The following is a 14,210-nucleotide window of genomic DNA, read 5'->3' as shown; positions in this document are numbered from 1 at the left end:
TATATATTAAAAGTGTATTTCTGTTTTCAAAAGTTTTTAGTAAAGGAAAATTACAAGTCTTGAAATTATTTTCATGAATATCAAACTTGATTTGTCCTACACCACTTTTGTACAAGTTATACAAAATTGGCAATATTAAGGGTGGGTCACTATCGCTCTCATGTTATATAAATGCGCCATCCTACGTACAAGTATATATTGTATCTTAGCGAACGTCACTACCGAGTCACTTTTGTGTGCACTGCGATAACTTAAAAAAGTTATCGCATTTATCCACTTACGCATACAACAATCTAAAGCCTTGCACCTAAGCTTTTCGTTTGGGATTCTTGTAAGAAAATATAAGGTTAGAGGCGCTCTGGAACTCTTACTTATTTACTTATCAAACCCTGGACGCTGTAATCGCGAGGTTTGGTTCAACTGATTCAAATATTACTTAAAATCGAAGCTTACACGAACGGCTAGTGATTGTGTAAATTCGCATAGTGGTGTGCTGGTCTATTCTCTTGTAGGGCTTCTTGGCTCACCGTTGTAGCATTCTTTTCAGAAGTCATATCCCCCTTCTTTCAAACTAAATGGCTGTGTAGCGGTGCCTCATGTATTCGTGCAAGTTGTTCATCAGGTCAAATCTTTTCAAATCATGCAGGGCCATATGTATTTAGCGCTCTTTTCCATGTTCAAATGGTCAGTTGCTCCACCTTTTTTTCTCCTTAATGCTTCTGTCTAGACAAATACCTTGTTGGCTAGTTGTTATTCTTGGTACCATTGTTCCGCTGTCTTACAGTCATACTGCATAAAGTCGTGAGCACTCACTTCTGTCTGTTTTCTGAGCCTCCGTTTAGTAATACGGCCTTGCGCCAGTTCCTTTCAGCTTCTTCCAGTTTTCGCCTGCTTGGAGACTATCAACTAGCCTCCTTTTACCCACAGTATATGTCAGGAAATGATTTACAACCATGAAGCGTCAATTTAACATGCACTGCAGAGCACAGACAACTATGTGTAAATATAGTCTTTCTACCGTTTCGTCACCTTTAGCGGCATAGATGATTCGACACCACAACATATTAGCTTTGTTTTTTTACAGTATCTTATGCTGGGAAGCTACCTTATATACAGTACTATTAAACGTAGAATTGATCGGTGTCACATCAGTGTTGGCACCAAACATTACATTTCGAACAGAACGGGAACTATTACATTTAGTTTTCGAATCAATTTTTTTTTATTTGGCAAGGTAAACTTTTTCGCAAGCCAGAACAGCTTAGTGGATTAAATCTGGTGACTAGGAAGCTTTAAACCTCCGTACGATGTTGATATGTTGATGATGTCTGAATAGGCAATAAACCATCATTGACTTACGCCATGATGCTTTAGGTATCTAACGCATGCATCGTTTTTTGCAGAATTCATTCTTGACTACCTTGCAAACTTTCTCGCTAGAGGCGTGCATTTGGTTGAAAACGGCATGGTGTTGTCAAAAAAAGATCAGCGGTCATACAGCCGATTTGTCGTATTAAGATTGGGCTCTGAAAGCCTTTGGCCGCTAAGCACATATATGTATCAAAAGTTGCTACAGAAACAGGATGCCTAATATAACTTTGAGCAGCCATAGTTTGGTGAATACGCCTTGAATATGCCATGAATATACACGAAGTGTCGTGGTTTAGAATCCTCATGTTTCATCTTAGAATGGAAAATATTATACCAAGAGGTATAGTGTACTAATTTAATGTTGATCTTATGCTTAGTGATTGTGTAAACGTCACCGAACGCAGAATAGTTCTGGAAACTACCATCATTCTCCCTTATTAATAGACTTTGCTTCTTTTATATGGTAAACCGCTGAAAACGTCTGTGATGAACTGACACCCAAGGAAATTAGCAATTTTTTAAATATTGGTCGGAAAAATATTATTTTTCCGACTTTTTACAGTTTGTGTTTGTTCCTTCGTCAAACTTTCGTAACCCTACTTAATGTAGCATGCTATTAACTCGACTCGGAAAGGTAGCTCATTAGACGAACGAAGTGGATAAAACGTGAAGGTGTAACTTTACCATATACAAGATGGCCGGACTAAATGACCCCTCTGCCTATGCTTCTAAAATTACATATATATATAAAAACAGTAATTTTAACTAAATTTTATATGTGTTTTAGGGCTCTATTTCTGACACTCATGTTCATTCAGTGTAACCACCATTTACCACAGTTACAACTTTAATTTCAAACCAAAACTGTTTACCAGCCCATTTCCGATTTTTCTTGCAAATGTGCGAACGCCTTTATAATAACGTGAGCGGGCAGGTCGATGTTGTAATTTCGACACTTGTTAATCCTTGCTTAACAGCGCTTCATATGTAGCACTACTGCAAATCTAAATCTGGACTACGTGGTGATCATCTATGCCAGTTCTTAAACGTGCTTGTATTTTTGAGAGGCCAAGCGTGCTCTAATCTGTTAGTATGAGCCAGTGCACTATCTTACAGGAAAACGTGGTACCCTCAGAGACTTAAGCTATATACGGTTGCACAGGAGATTGCATAGCATGCACATAATACGTTTACCTTTCTGAAGAAGTATAGTAGCAAGTTTTATTCACTGGACACCACATTCGAAGAATGAGGATCGATTGGAAAATTGCGTTGACTAACTCGTAACATGAATGTTTGCCGGGAAATAGTTTTTATCCATGATAGGCACATTTTCTTGAACGCAAGTGGGCCGGAAGTCACTCTTAATTTTTGCATTTAGAACAACTATTTTCATGCCAATCGAAGGTGGTTTGCTACCATGTTTTTACGAAAATTGAGGAACATATGACACTGATCGATTTGATAGTTTAATTGGCTTCATCTAGAACAGAACTGAGTTTTTCTTCTCTATGCAAATTTTTAACTTGAAGCAGCCTATAAAGCCTAGGCTCGTATAGTGCATGAGTTTGATTTCAGAATCCGCGACGATCTATCGAGGTCAGCATTTGTTATGGTGAGTGCAAGCATTTTCCATTCGCATATTTATGTTGGCCTGCGTGACTAATGCGCACCTCTTCGAGTGCACTGCAATGCCAACCATCAACATGCGCCGTCGCTGGTTCAAAATATACCGCTAGCAAATGATTATTATGGTACATAATTACGATGGCGTTTCGTGGGTCTATTGGAGACACCCCACATAAATCTAGCAAAGTCCACCCCTTGGTTAGACCTTTTAGGGATAGCAAATCCTTGATTCGATACCAAAGAGCTGATTTGGAGGGTTTATTCGCACAGTAAGAATACCTGAAGGAGACAAAAAAAGTTATATATATATATATATATTAGTGCGAGCAGTTGTGGAATGGTCGTGCAGTTAGCCAACGAGAAAGCTAGGTTCCGCTAAATAAAGCCCACATTATTTTGGTCGTAGCTATGGAATGGCTGGCGATATAGTTGAAATTGCAAAACGAATTACTTAAATTTTGGACTGAATGGGAGTCGCCCTTGTTGGGAGAAACGTCAAGCGATGATCCGAAGAATACGAGTGGCTCACGAGGTAACAGAAATGACCGGGCCAGAATGAAAGAGAGGCTTATCACACTTGGTTTGATTTGAAAATTAGTGGTGCAGGGGAGACGTTGAAAAGCCTGAGAAATTGTACAAGCGCTTTCACCCGGAGAAGCCAACTCGAGCGACTACAAGGCTAAACGCTTAGCCATTGTGAGCGTTTTTAGGTGGCATTGGACAAACGGCAAGATTCTGAAGCGAAGGTAATTTCTTATGCAGAGTTAGCCCGGGTGGTTTGAGACTATATGGCGGAGAAATACTGAGTGAGTTCACGTGAAGTTCTCATTATGCGCGCCCTATCACCCTCGGCGACGGACATGGAGCTCAAACCAGTGGTTAGCCCACCAGGTCGATTACCACGGACCTTTATAACGATGCCAACCCCGCGCTATATGAAGTGGTGAGCTACCAATGGGCATTAGTAGACAACCTACCGTGAGAAAGTTAGAAACGAACACTTTATTATTCATACGAGCCATCCTTTACCGTTCCAGCACACAGAAACTATGATTTATGCTTCCCAAGCAGCCCAAGCTAGTGTCACCAGAATCTTCCAAATGTAGAAGCACCTGAGGGAATGTTATTTTCCGGACAGAGAAATTTGGGTTTTAGTACGCGTATAAGTGGGTATCTGTGACATGCAATAACTTTAAAAGGAGAACAGCCATATTAACTACGTGTACAACCATTGAAAACCGTGATGCTCAAGAGGACAAGAGACTGGCTGTGTGGGCCTGTTGGCGCGGGCCCGTGTAAAACACTTTTGACGTCGTGGAAAGCCACCCACTAATTGGTCTGTAGACAGTGGAATTGTGCCCGACATGAGCCAGGAGAAACGGGGAAGGTCTGGAGGACACAAGAACAGCGCAGTTAATATTATTTCTGCCTACGGAAACGCAGGATGAGTGGCTGGGAAGTGCTGGTTACTGCCAGCCAAGGACAAAGCTAAGCCAGCGCACTTCAATATGTTTACCTCTATATGCAGCGCCAGTATATATTTTGGGGTGGAGCATTCGAATTCGAACAGACTTAGGCGGGGTGTTTGTCATAGTGACCACGTATTAATCCGCTATGCTTAATCCCAGAAGAAACTGAGTTATTCCTAGAGCAAAGTAGCAGATTTATCATGACGAATCATGTTCAGAAGAACCAATTTTGCACAGAAATTCCGTACAAGTGTAACCCAATGTAATGGGTAATAACAAAATGTAACAAGATTGTATTATTTTTGTATTTAGACAAAAACTGCCAAAAAACGCCAAAATCAAAACCAGGTTGACAGACACGAGCATCAGTACAGTATATATATATACATGAACACGTTACATGCTATCTATTAATCTACTAATAACTAATGCTACTGATCGTTACTATTAATGATGTTTCGATTTTTTTTATTTTTTGACAACTTTTTGTCTAAATCTGTATCGTAGTCTAAGGCAAGGTTATAAACGACAAATTGAGCTACATTTTGATGTGAAAATCGGATCAGAATTTTTTATCCGAACTAGATCGTTTTTTACATGAAAGTCTGGGTATGGGGAGATCGTTTATCGTACCAACTGATAATTAATTTCCTTCTGCCGAACTACTACTAAATAAGCGTGAGTAAGCAATCTTGATTTAGTTCTAGTTCTAATACTTGTGTAACCACATTGTGGAAACTCCGTATCGTTGGCCCGGGTTAAGAGACCTCGTAAGAGACATTGACGTATGACTAATTATATAATGAACATATAATTGATCATAATTATGCATGACAGCCATAACGTAGATGGCCGCGAAGAGCCGAGGATCATCGAGGTGGTTCTGTGATCACGAGAAAACCTCAAGCTTAAAACCTTTTGTTGAGCAACATGTCATATTTTATGCTAGACTGTACACATGCTGCAAAATGGTAATCGATTGGGTACAGGGGATCTATAGAGAGAAAAGGTACTTACTAACTGAAAGCATCCGGCAAGCCCAAGAGCTCTATCTATCCCTCTTCCTAAAATTAAGTTCGGTCAAAAACGGCGGCGGCTACTCCAAGCACAGTTTTGCATTTTCCCTGTTTGGGAACAACGATGCGCCGACATACCATCAATTGCATTCGTGTACAAAATGAAATATATATATGTGTACAACTAAAACATAGCAAATGAAACACATTTTCTAGAGCTGGCTTTGCTGGTTCTTGTTGTTGAATCATGCCTAGTAGGTGTAAGGGTGCAACTTCTTAGTTTCGCTCCTCGTTTTCGTTGCCAGTTTGGGTGCTTGGCCTGTGAGTAATTAAAACAATGAAAGCCCATAGTGACAGTGTGATCCGCTCACACTGCAGCCTACAGGAAATTAAGGTAAAAAAAAACAGCTCTGGAACGGCTTGCGTTGCGCATGGAGAAACAACAGGTTTTAGTACTACACTCTATAGAGAAGAAAGACTCGATTGTTTGTTCGTACCTCTTTTATCAAGCTGTTTTTCTGTGTAACAACTTTGGTTCTGTTATGCGGAAGCCAACTTCACGTCGGTTGCAGTAAATGCTATGCAACCACTCAAACGGCGTTATTATTGCTGCAACGAAATTCGTATGGAAGTATGTAATTATAGCATGAATCAAAACACACGATGATACAATAAATTTATAGCCGGTGTATTTTATTAAAGAAATATGAATTTCCTGTAATCAAGATTTTTGTCTTTTCCAGCAATTTTCTTGTAAAGCCATTTTGTTGAGTTCCTGCCTCTATAAAAGGAGGCCAATAACAATTGGCCTAATTTAAAGAAAGCTGAAAAGCACATATGTATGTAAAGTAAAAGAAGGCTCGTAGGCCCGTAATGAATCTTATTACGTTCTTTCAGTTGCTTCCAATAACTTAATAAAAAACTACGTTTCGATTATTAGGCGTATCGCTTTAAGATAAGTAACGTCGACTTGTTCCAGTTTGTCGAGCCCTTCAAAGGTACCTCAAGCTGGTGGATTTGTTGCTATTTTTTCCTTGGTGCGATATCTAAAATGAAACCGCTAAAACTGATTAGGTAGTACATATATGCAGGGTTCGAGATTTTTTAATTAAGTATTCGAAATATGTATGTAAAAATGTAATTAAAAAAACGCAGTCCACTGATCGGATTACCTGGTTATAACTGCGGTAACGTGTCAGAATATTTCTTACTGAGACTTAATTTAAAAGGGCGCCTTAATATTTTAGCGCACAAGAACAACCCATGTTTTGAAATAGCAGAGACAAAGATGGTATAATGGTGGTACCACTACGTAGGCCAAAAACATACAGTGCTACCTAAGAAGTACAGATTTTTCTGCCGCTAAACTAGGCTGTTGTGGTGGCATTTGCAGGACAATTTTGAGTTTGTTCAATGGTTCAAGAAGTTTTTTGATGCTAACTACAACGGAGAGCCATATGATGCTGTGGAAGCACGTGCAGGAGCTGCTATGGGTGGTGGCACAGCAGGTCCGACGGCACGTAGCAGCGGAATCGCTGCAGCCTCTAAAGGAACTCCGGTGACAAGAACTGCAGCGCCTGGCGCTGTTGCGCGAAGGCCGCCTGCAACGTCATTGGGATCCGCTGCAACAAAAGGTCAGGAAACCGTATACGCAATCTTTGTCTTAGATCAAGGCAACTACATTATCTAGGAATTTCTGGAGCTCATACAGTAATTCATTTTTGCTCAAAATGGGTTATTTATATAAATAACAGTTAGTTGTGATCAACTAAAGTCCTAATTTCTATTGTTTATACGATTTAGTATTTGTTGCATATGCGTTGATATATTAGAGTTAACGTGTACATAAATATCAGCGTTTGTGGGGTCCGCGGTCACGTTATTTGCAAATTTTATAATAGTTAAAGAAAAATGAGTGAAATTCTTACCTGATATTATTTGCTGAATTGCGTTAAAGGAACCTTCTGTTTAAAACCTGTGTGACTCATCAGGCAATGTCTAAAGGTAATTGAGGGGCAAATTAGAGTTTTCAACGTCAAGTTAACGAAGTAATGCTAAATTGAAAAACAGTTGGTAAAGACTGAAAATCGAACGTTTCATGAAGGCAGAGATCGGCAGCCAAGCGGCCATTTTTCTCTAAATGTAATGTAGCGGCAATAAAACTGCCAAAGAAAAGCCTTTTACGTTGATGTGGCGTTCTGAAAACAATCTTAATGGTAACTAACTAACAAAATTAAAAAAAGCACTTCTCAATCTTTAGGCCTAATATCCAGTATAAAATATCTACAGCAATTCTAGAAAAAAACGTCAATTCCGTTAACGGAAGATATTAGTTGTTTGAATATGGGTCACAAATGTTTTTTGAAGCTCTCTACTGGCGTCCATGTTTTAATATCGTGACTTTTTGCAGGCTTTGTAACCAGAGATTATACATATGAGGTGATACCTTTTTATTCATTGGTTTTGAAATCGTACATCAGGAAGGATGCTAAAACTTGTTAGTGTTCGAAGGCAGTTCCTTCGAAATGTGCTGTTTATAGCACTTTATCTCTGCAGATACCAGCCGGCTCATAACATTGCGTTCAAAACTCGGAACGTGCCTCGGCGAAAAGAAATACCATAGTCAAGATAGCTTAGTCGATATCATGTCTCATCGTAACTCAACGCACCAGTAGTAGTCAGAGTGCTTAAATGTATAATTTAATAAGGTGATTTAAGACGTAGAGATCACAACCACGTTTGCCTTTTATAACATAAATATGAAATAATGCCGTTCATTTTTCGAAGCAGCAGCGACACCTGCAATCCGATCAGCAGCAGCAGGAAGTGGCGGCACTGGCGGAAGTGGCATCGGTGGTACTGGAGTATCATCGGCAAAAGTGCAGGCTCTGGAGGCCCAAGTAGCTGAATTAACAGAACAAGTGAGCGGTTTGGAAAGAGAGCGGGATTTCTACTATAATAAACTCAGAGATATTGAACTACTCTGCCAGGAGTACGAAGCTAAAGAGGACAAAGCGCCGGCACTCGAGCAAATCCTAGAAATTCTATATGCTACTGAGGTATGTGAATGTATAAGTTCCTTGTAGTACCGGAAAAAAATCATTTCTGTACAAGATTGATACGGGAAATATGAAGGGGGTAAAATATAGTGGAACTTTTGTAACAATCCTTACCGTAAATAGGAGTGTTTAAGCCTGTTTAACTTTTATCACGAATAAGGCTCAAAATAGGCTACATGAGCATCGAGTTTTTTTTTTCTGTACAAGTCGCCAACGCCGTAAATGCTTTGTGCACACTTCATTTATCCATCCAGGTATTGTAAAACTACAATTTTGTTTTAGACTCCTTATACAAAAATAACTACCCACTATAACCGCTGTTCTTTAGATTTTGATTTCTAGTTGTATAGCAGAAATTCAATTTAGGAAAGTAAGAAGAGAAAAAGAAAAATACATGTAACCTATTTGCCTTGGTTAGTCTGCCTAAATCTCGATTCTAGTGGCAACTATAAGGGTATTTTTTTTATTTATAAATAGCTGTTAGTTCTCTTCCGACTCTGACATTCTGGTTACCTGTACTTTATGAGAATTTTCCCAGTTTGTTACTGGTTGTTCTTTTTCTTTTCAGTTCTCAATATATCTAAAAGGCATGTACGACCGTGTTTTCTTTCCTATTTGTGCATGAAATACAGGTACCAATGGTGGTTATTCCGATCTCTTTTTGGTAAGCTCCGAAAAATACGTGGCGACTAAGCAACCTATAAGATATTGAGATTGAATAATACCTCTCTGTATCTTCTATTTAACTGCTTAGCAACCTCCAAGGGATTCTTTAGTGACAAGGAACGTTGCGTCATATGATATAGTTCTAAAGTTCTTGTGACGCTTAGCAGTGTCTTCGTGCCCTTCTTGGTCTACTGTTTATTTTCTTTCTCATTCTTCTTAGTTCTACTTCACCTAGATAGTCCTGTTAAAAATTGCCGCCATCCGCTAAATACCACAGAATGTGTCCCAATACTCACCCTTGAAGTATTCCAGTACATATTAGATAGGTTTCATCGTAATATGCGACATTTTTGGTTAGGTAGGTGCACGCTGAAAGTTAGTTTATGAGACGGACTTTCTTTCCTATAAGCCTATTATTACGCTCAACATAGTATTTGTTTTGGATATCGAAGACCACCATAGTGCCAACATTTCTCTTTTAGTGCGGTTTGTGTATTTCCCCTTTTGCTACTACTTTCCTGATTTTTTTCAATATTAAAGATTCCTTTTATAAGCTTGAATTAATTTTCTATTCAATTAATTTACACCGAGTATCCTTTGTCATGATGCTTTTAATTTGTTGATAGAACTAAAACAACAAATGGATCTACACCCGAAGAACTAGCTTTGACTCTGCTTGATTTGTGGAGCAAGATTAGTTTTTCTGGTCTTTCACGGCCCAGAATAGCTTTCCTTTCTTCCTTTTTCCCTTCTTTCTTCCACATGTCGTTTATTAATGTTTTGAATAATGTAATTTGGTTTCAGGAATTGTTTGAGAATTAGTACTTAAGAGTTGTTTGCTTTGAGTAAGAGTGCTTATGTTTGGGAAAAGTGTGGACATAGCGTTTTCCGCAAAGTGTTTATGGAGGCTGCTTCTGTCCATTGCTAACATACCTGGTCTCACGAGTCATTGTCTAATTTTTCCAGAAGAGAAATCCAGTAGCGCCTTTAACTATTTTTTAGCTTTCTTTTCCCCAGCTCTTTTCTGTTCGGATGGGAAGGTTTATTCTTCGTATTTATCCTCCGTACTTTGATGCACTCGCATATGGTTTTGTCTCGACTTAGCGAAAGCTCATATGATATCTATTATAAGCTCTGGAGGGAGTACAAGAATGAATGCATGCTGATGATTCTGCTCGTCAACTTAGTCAAAAAACTGACAACACCCACCGCGGGAAAAAGCTACTCCGATTTTGTTGCTTAAGAACAGATTGGCTCCAGAATTAGCAAAGAGATCATTGGCTTTAGAGTAGCTCATATATATTCCGCATCATACATCAAACAACCTATATGTAGTTCTACATATAATGGGGTACATTCTACATATTTAACCTAGAAGCTTTGCCACCGATGAGGAGCGTACTTTAGCCGAGTAGGCACAAACGTCCCCATTATATTCCCCTTCTTCTTCGGCGTTCTAAGCATGAACATACTGCAACAATAAATTAGAAAGAGGGCTATGTTGTCGTAAAGAATTTGCATTAGTGCAAAAGGTGAAACGCATGCAGATGAACGGACTTCATTTACTTTTAACGAAAGGCTCATTCATAGGCGTTTAGGTCGATATTAAAGAACACTGAAGAAAAATTCGATCAATATTTAGGATTGCTTGATAATCGTCGAAGTAGCTTTATTTGCCAGAATTCGACTTTCGGTAAAACTAAGAATTTATATTAGTCTTGCGAGTGAACAAGGTCTGGGTCCTGCAATTACAAGAGAGAAATAGACCGGAAAGGTGGCAGGACGAGAACCCTGCATGGTTGAAACAAACAACCTGTTTCAACGTGATAACGAACTTGTCTGTACACAAAGTCACCTTTATAAGAAACTAGATTAAGAAAATCGAATCGGGGAACTACGATATTAAGTAAGCATTGTTCCTCTCTAAGCACGACCCCATGGCGATATGAAATCCGCCGTACAAACTCTCGAAGGTGAAATTTCTCTCAGGAAATAAAGATCATGAGGAATTAGCCAGGTTGCGAAGGAGCACACGATATTTATGTATATACACATACCAGTAATTTTCATAGGTATTTCCTTTCCGTACCATTCTAAGTTCTTTCAACAACTTTGTATTCGGGTGTGAGTGTTGTTTCTAGGATAGTCAGTGCCTCAGCCAGTTTCCTGGGCATCTTCCCGCACACCATGCGATGGGGTGATAATAAAATTGCAAAATGCGGGTTGGCTGGAGAGTAGGTGTACCAGTTGTGTATGGAGACAGAATAAGCCTAGCTATTTTTTTTTTCGTGTACTCACAACCGTAAGAAGCATCTGTTGCACTAGAATATCTACTATTAATTACATGTTTTATTTGGAATATTTTTTCGTACGCTATTTCAAAGAGTCTGATTTTTATAGTTTTCGCTATATAAACCATGATGTCTGAGAGGGAACAAGCTCTTGATATGTTTGTGAAATATATAATTCGAAGCACAATTTTAGAATGCACTTGCAAAAATAAAGTTCTATCGATTTGCAACGAGGACCCCCATTTCAGTAATCGCTCTGAATACTCGTCTTGTAAAACAGTGGAAATTATTAAAACAAATGTATTTTCCGTATTTTGCATTTTAGGAAGGTTTTTCAGCACCCGAAGATTATCCAGATGAAGCTACACAGGGCAATGGCGAAGAAGAGGAATACTAGATATTCATCTATAGCAGCCTACGGGGGCAAAATGCTGATGACACACCGATGTTGATTAGCTGTTAATATTGTCATTTAAGTAAGGCATATTTACGTAAAAACATCTGCTAACTATAACCACTGCAAACAGTCGTTTCGCTGCGACTTTCAAACGCCGTTGCCGGTGTCTACCGTTTTCCATCGTAAACTCTGCGTACTATAAAATGACGTACTACTTGAGCTATGTTTCCATAGCAGGATAAACTGAATCTGTTAGTAAACAACTTAGAATAATCCAGTACATTATTGTCATGTGTTCATGATTCTTTTTCTAACTAACAAGTAAATAAGGTCCTACTGAATACCTACGGACCAATTTAATCGTTGCTAACAGTGAAACCGCCAATCCGTTTCGTTGTCCTATTCGCCCCATTAAGCGCTCTCAGCTTACGCCTAGACCGCTATAAATAAATACCCTGTTGCCTTACACATTACAGAATATTACTAGCAAACCAAAAAAACATCTCTAGTAGACGTTCATTATGAAGAAAATAAAGTGAAAGGAGCAACGGTATTGCAAGAAACTCCGACGGCGCGCAAGTTGGTTACGAATCGTTGTATGCTTTTGATGAAAACTTAACGCTTTAACCTTTCATATTTAAAAGAAAATTAACGTACAGCTCTATATCCTTTTGAGCAACGCTACCTAATAGAATTCTTTTAGCATAAAGGCATGTCGTATTGGCTATATTTGCGAAGATTTGTGTAATGTATCTTTAACTAATTACACTGATCATTCATCAAACTGCCAATATTTGGCCTGATCACTCATTCTGTACAATGCCCTATAGGCAAATGTCGTAAAATCAATGCTCGGCAAAGGTCGTTTTGTCTTCAAGTTTTCGATACTCTACGATCCACGAAATGTAGTTATAATAGCAAAACAATTCATTATTCAAAAAACAGCATACAATAACATTGCACCAAACTGCAAGTCAGTAATAAAACAAAACAGTGATCGAGGACGAAGAAATGACCCGATGTCAAACGATATTAACAAACAAAATGATACCTCTATGACGTCAGCTCGCTGACGCTTTGAGTGCTTTCGTATGAAGTACTAGCACCAGAAATGAGAATTATAAAAGTTAATGGCTAGGATGTAGAGAATGATGTATGTGAAAAAAAATCAAGGGAAAAACCTGACTGGCCTGACTGAGTATGATTCGTTATCACCTATATCAGCATCGTCTTTTATATCGATGAAATTTCAACGAGACGCTTAACGGAGGAAGACGAAGGATACAAAAACCAAATTACGTATGACGATGGTAGAAATATTTGGAAAAGAACCCGGAGGATTGCTAAAAACACTTAATAAAATATTTATTATATTACTAGAGAAAGCGTTTTTGTATAATGAATTATGTCCACCTTCAAACTCGTATATAAAAAATATATGGAAACAGGTGAGAAAGCCGTAGAATTAAAAAAATATATAATATTCTTACATTATTAGCACGTAAATTAATTGAATTTGGAGAGCTCTACTGTAATAACGGGCTACTGTTTAGCCGACACCAGGAGTATGCTGGAGAGCTTGTGTGGTCTGCAGCGGTTGTTCAGAACGTAAGTCACGCTATATGGTTCCGGAAAAATAATGCCTTCAAAATTTTGATACTTAACTCAAATGCGAGCAAAGTGTGGGAAATGACTAATTTTAGGCCCCATTCTATACCAGTAGGCGTCAAAATAAAAATGAGACTAAATCAACTAACTCTGTTCGGCTTTTAAGTGCAAACTAAATTTAGAATTTGCTAATGGACGTCGGAGTATGGATTGTTGCTTCAATTGCTAAAAATTATAGAGGAGGAAAGTTAAAAGAGGTAAGTAGCACTCGTGGAAATATGCACTAGACTTCAAAAGCTTGACTTTGAGCTTGACATACGGAGTTATCCACAACAAGAGAAATACGAAACTATCACTTTTCTAAAGTGATAGTTTCGTATTTCTCTTCAAATGTTTGCAAGGGTTATGAGGCAATCAAAAATGTATGTAAGCAATACATTCGACTATAATGTTTAGTTGGATTTATACAACAAGATCGACAAAGAAGTTCGATCAACTAATCTTGACCCATAATAAGTTCATCCGTCTCTAAGCAATGCCGACAGCAAAATGGCCGGAGTAAAACGTACGTCGAAACAACGTGTTTCAAAATACATCGAATGCTCACCGTTCATCAATAAGCCAAGTACATAACTCTAAGGGGCAAATTAGCTGGTGGCTTATACTATGCAGGAAAGGACTGACTCATTTTTTCTTAAATTCGT

At 38.6% G+C, this 14,210-nt stretch overlaps 1 protein-coding gene across 8 annotated transcripts in view; it reads left to right on the top strand.

The window, feature by feature from the left end:
• LOC111244122 (microtubule-associated protein RP/EB family member 1-like) overlaps positions 1 to 13,283 on the top strand; it is a 25,416-nt gene extending 12,133 nt beyond the window's left edge. For all 8 annotated transcript variants that reach the window (XM_086979474.1, XM_022790810.2, XM_086979472.1 and 5 more), the window contains 3 exons: positions 6,879 to 7,119; positions 8,276 to 8,544; positions 11,827 to 13,283. In XM_086979474.1, coding sequence (XP_086835600.1) covers positions 6,879 to 7,119; positions 8,276 to 8,544; positions 11,827 to 11,898 — 582 coding nt within the window. In that variant the 3' untranslated portion in view covers positions 11,899 to 13,283. The remainder of the gene's footprint in view (positions 1 to 6,878; positions 7,120 to 8,275; positions 8,545 to 11,826) is intronic.
• The last annotated feature ends 927 nt before the right edge of the window (positions 13,284 to 14,210 follow it).

This window comes from Varroa destructor, unplaced genomic scaffold (genome assembly GCF_002443255.2).
Source record: "Varroa destructor unplaced genomic scaffold, Vdes_3.0 BEIS01000002.1, whole genome shotgun sequence".
Classification (NCBI taxonomy): Eukaryota; Metazoa; Arthropoda; class Arachnida; order Mesostigmata; family Varroidae; genus Varroa; species Varroa destructor.
The sequence above is the reverse complement of the archived record's forward strand: the minus strand, read 5'-3'. Positions and strand labels throughout refer to the sequence as shown.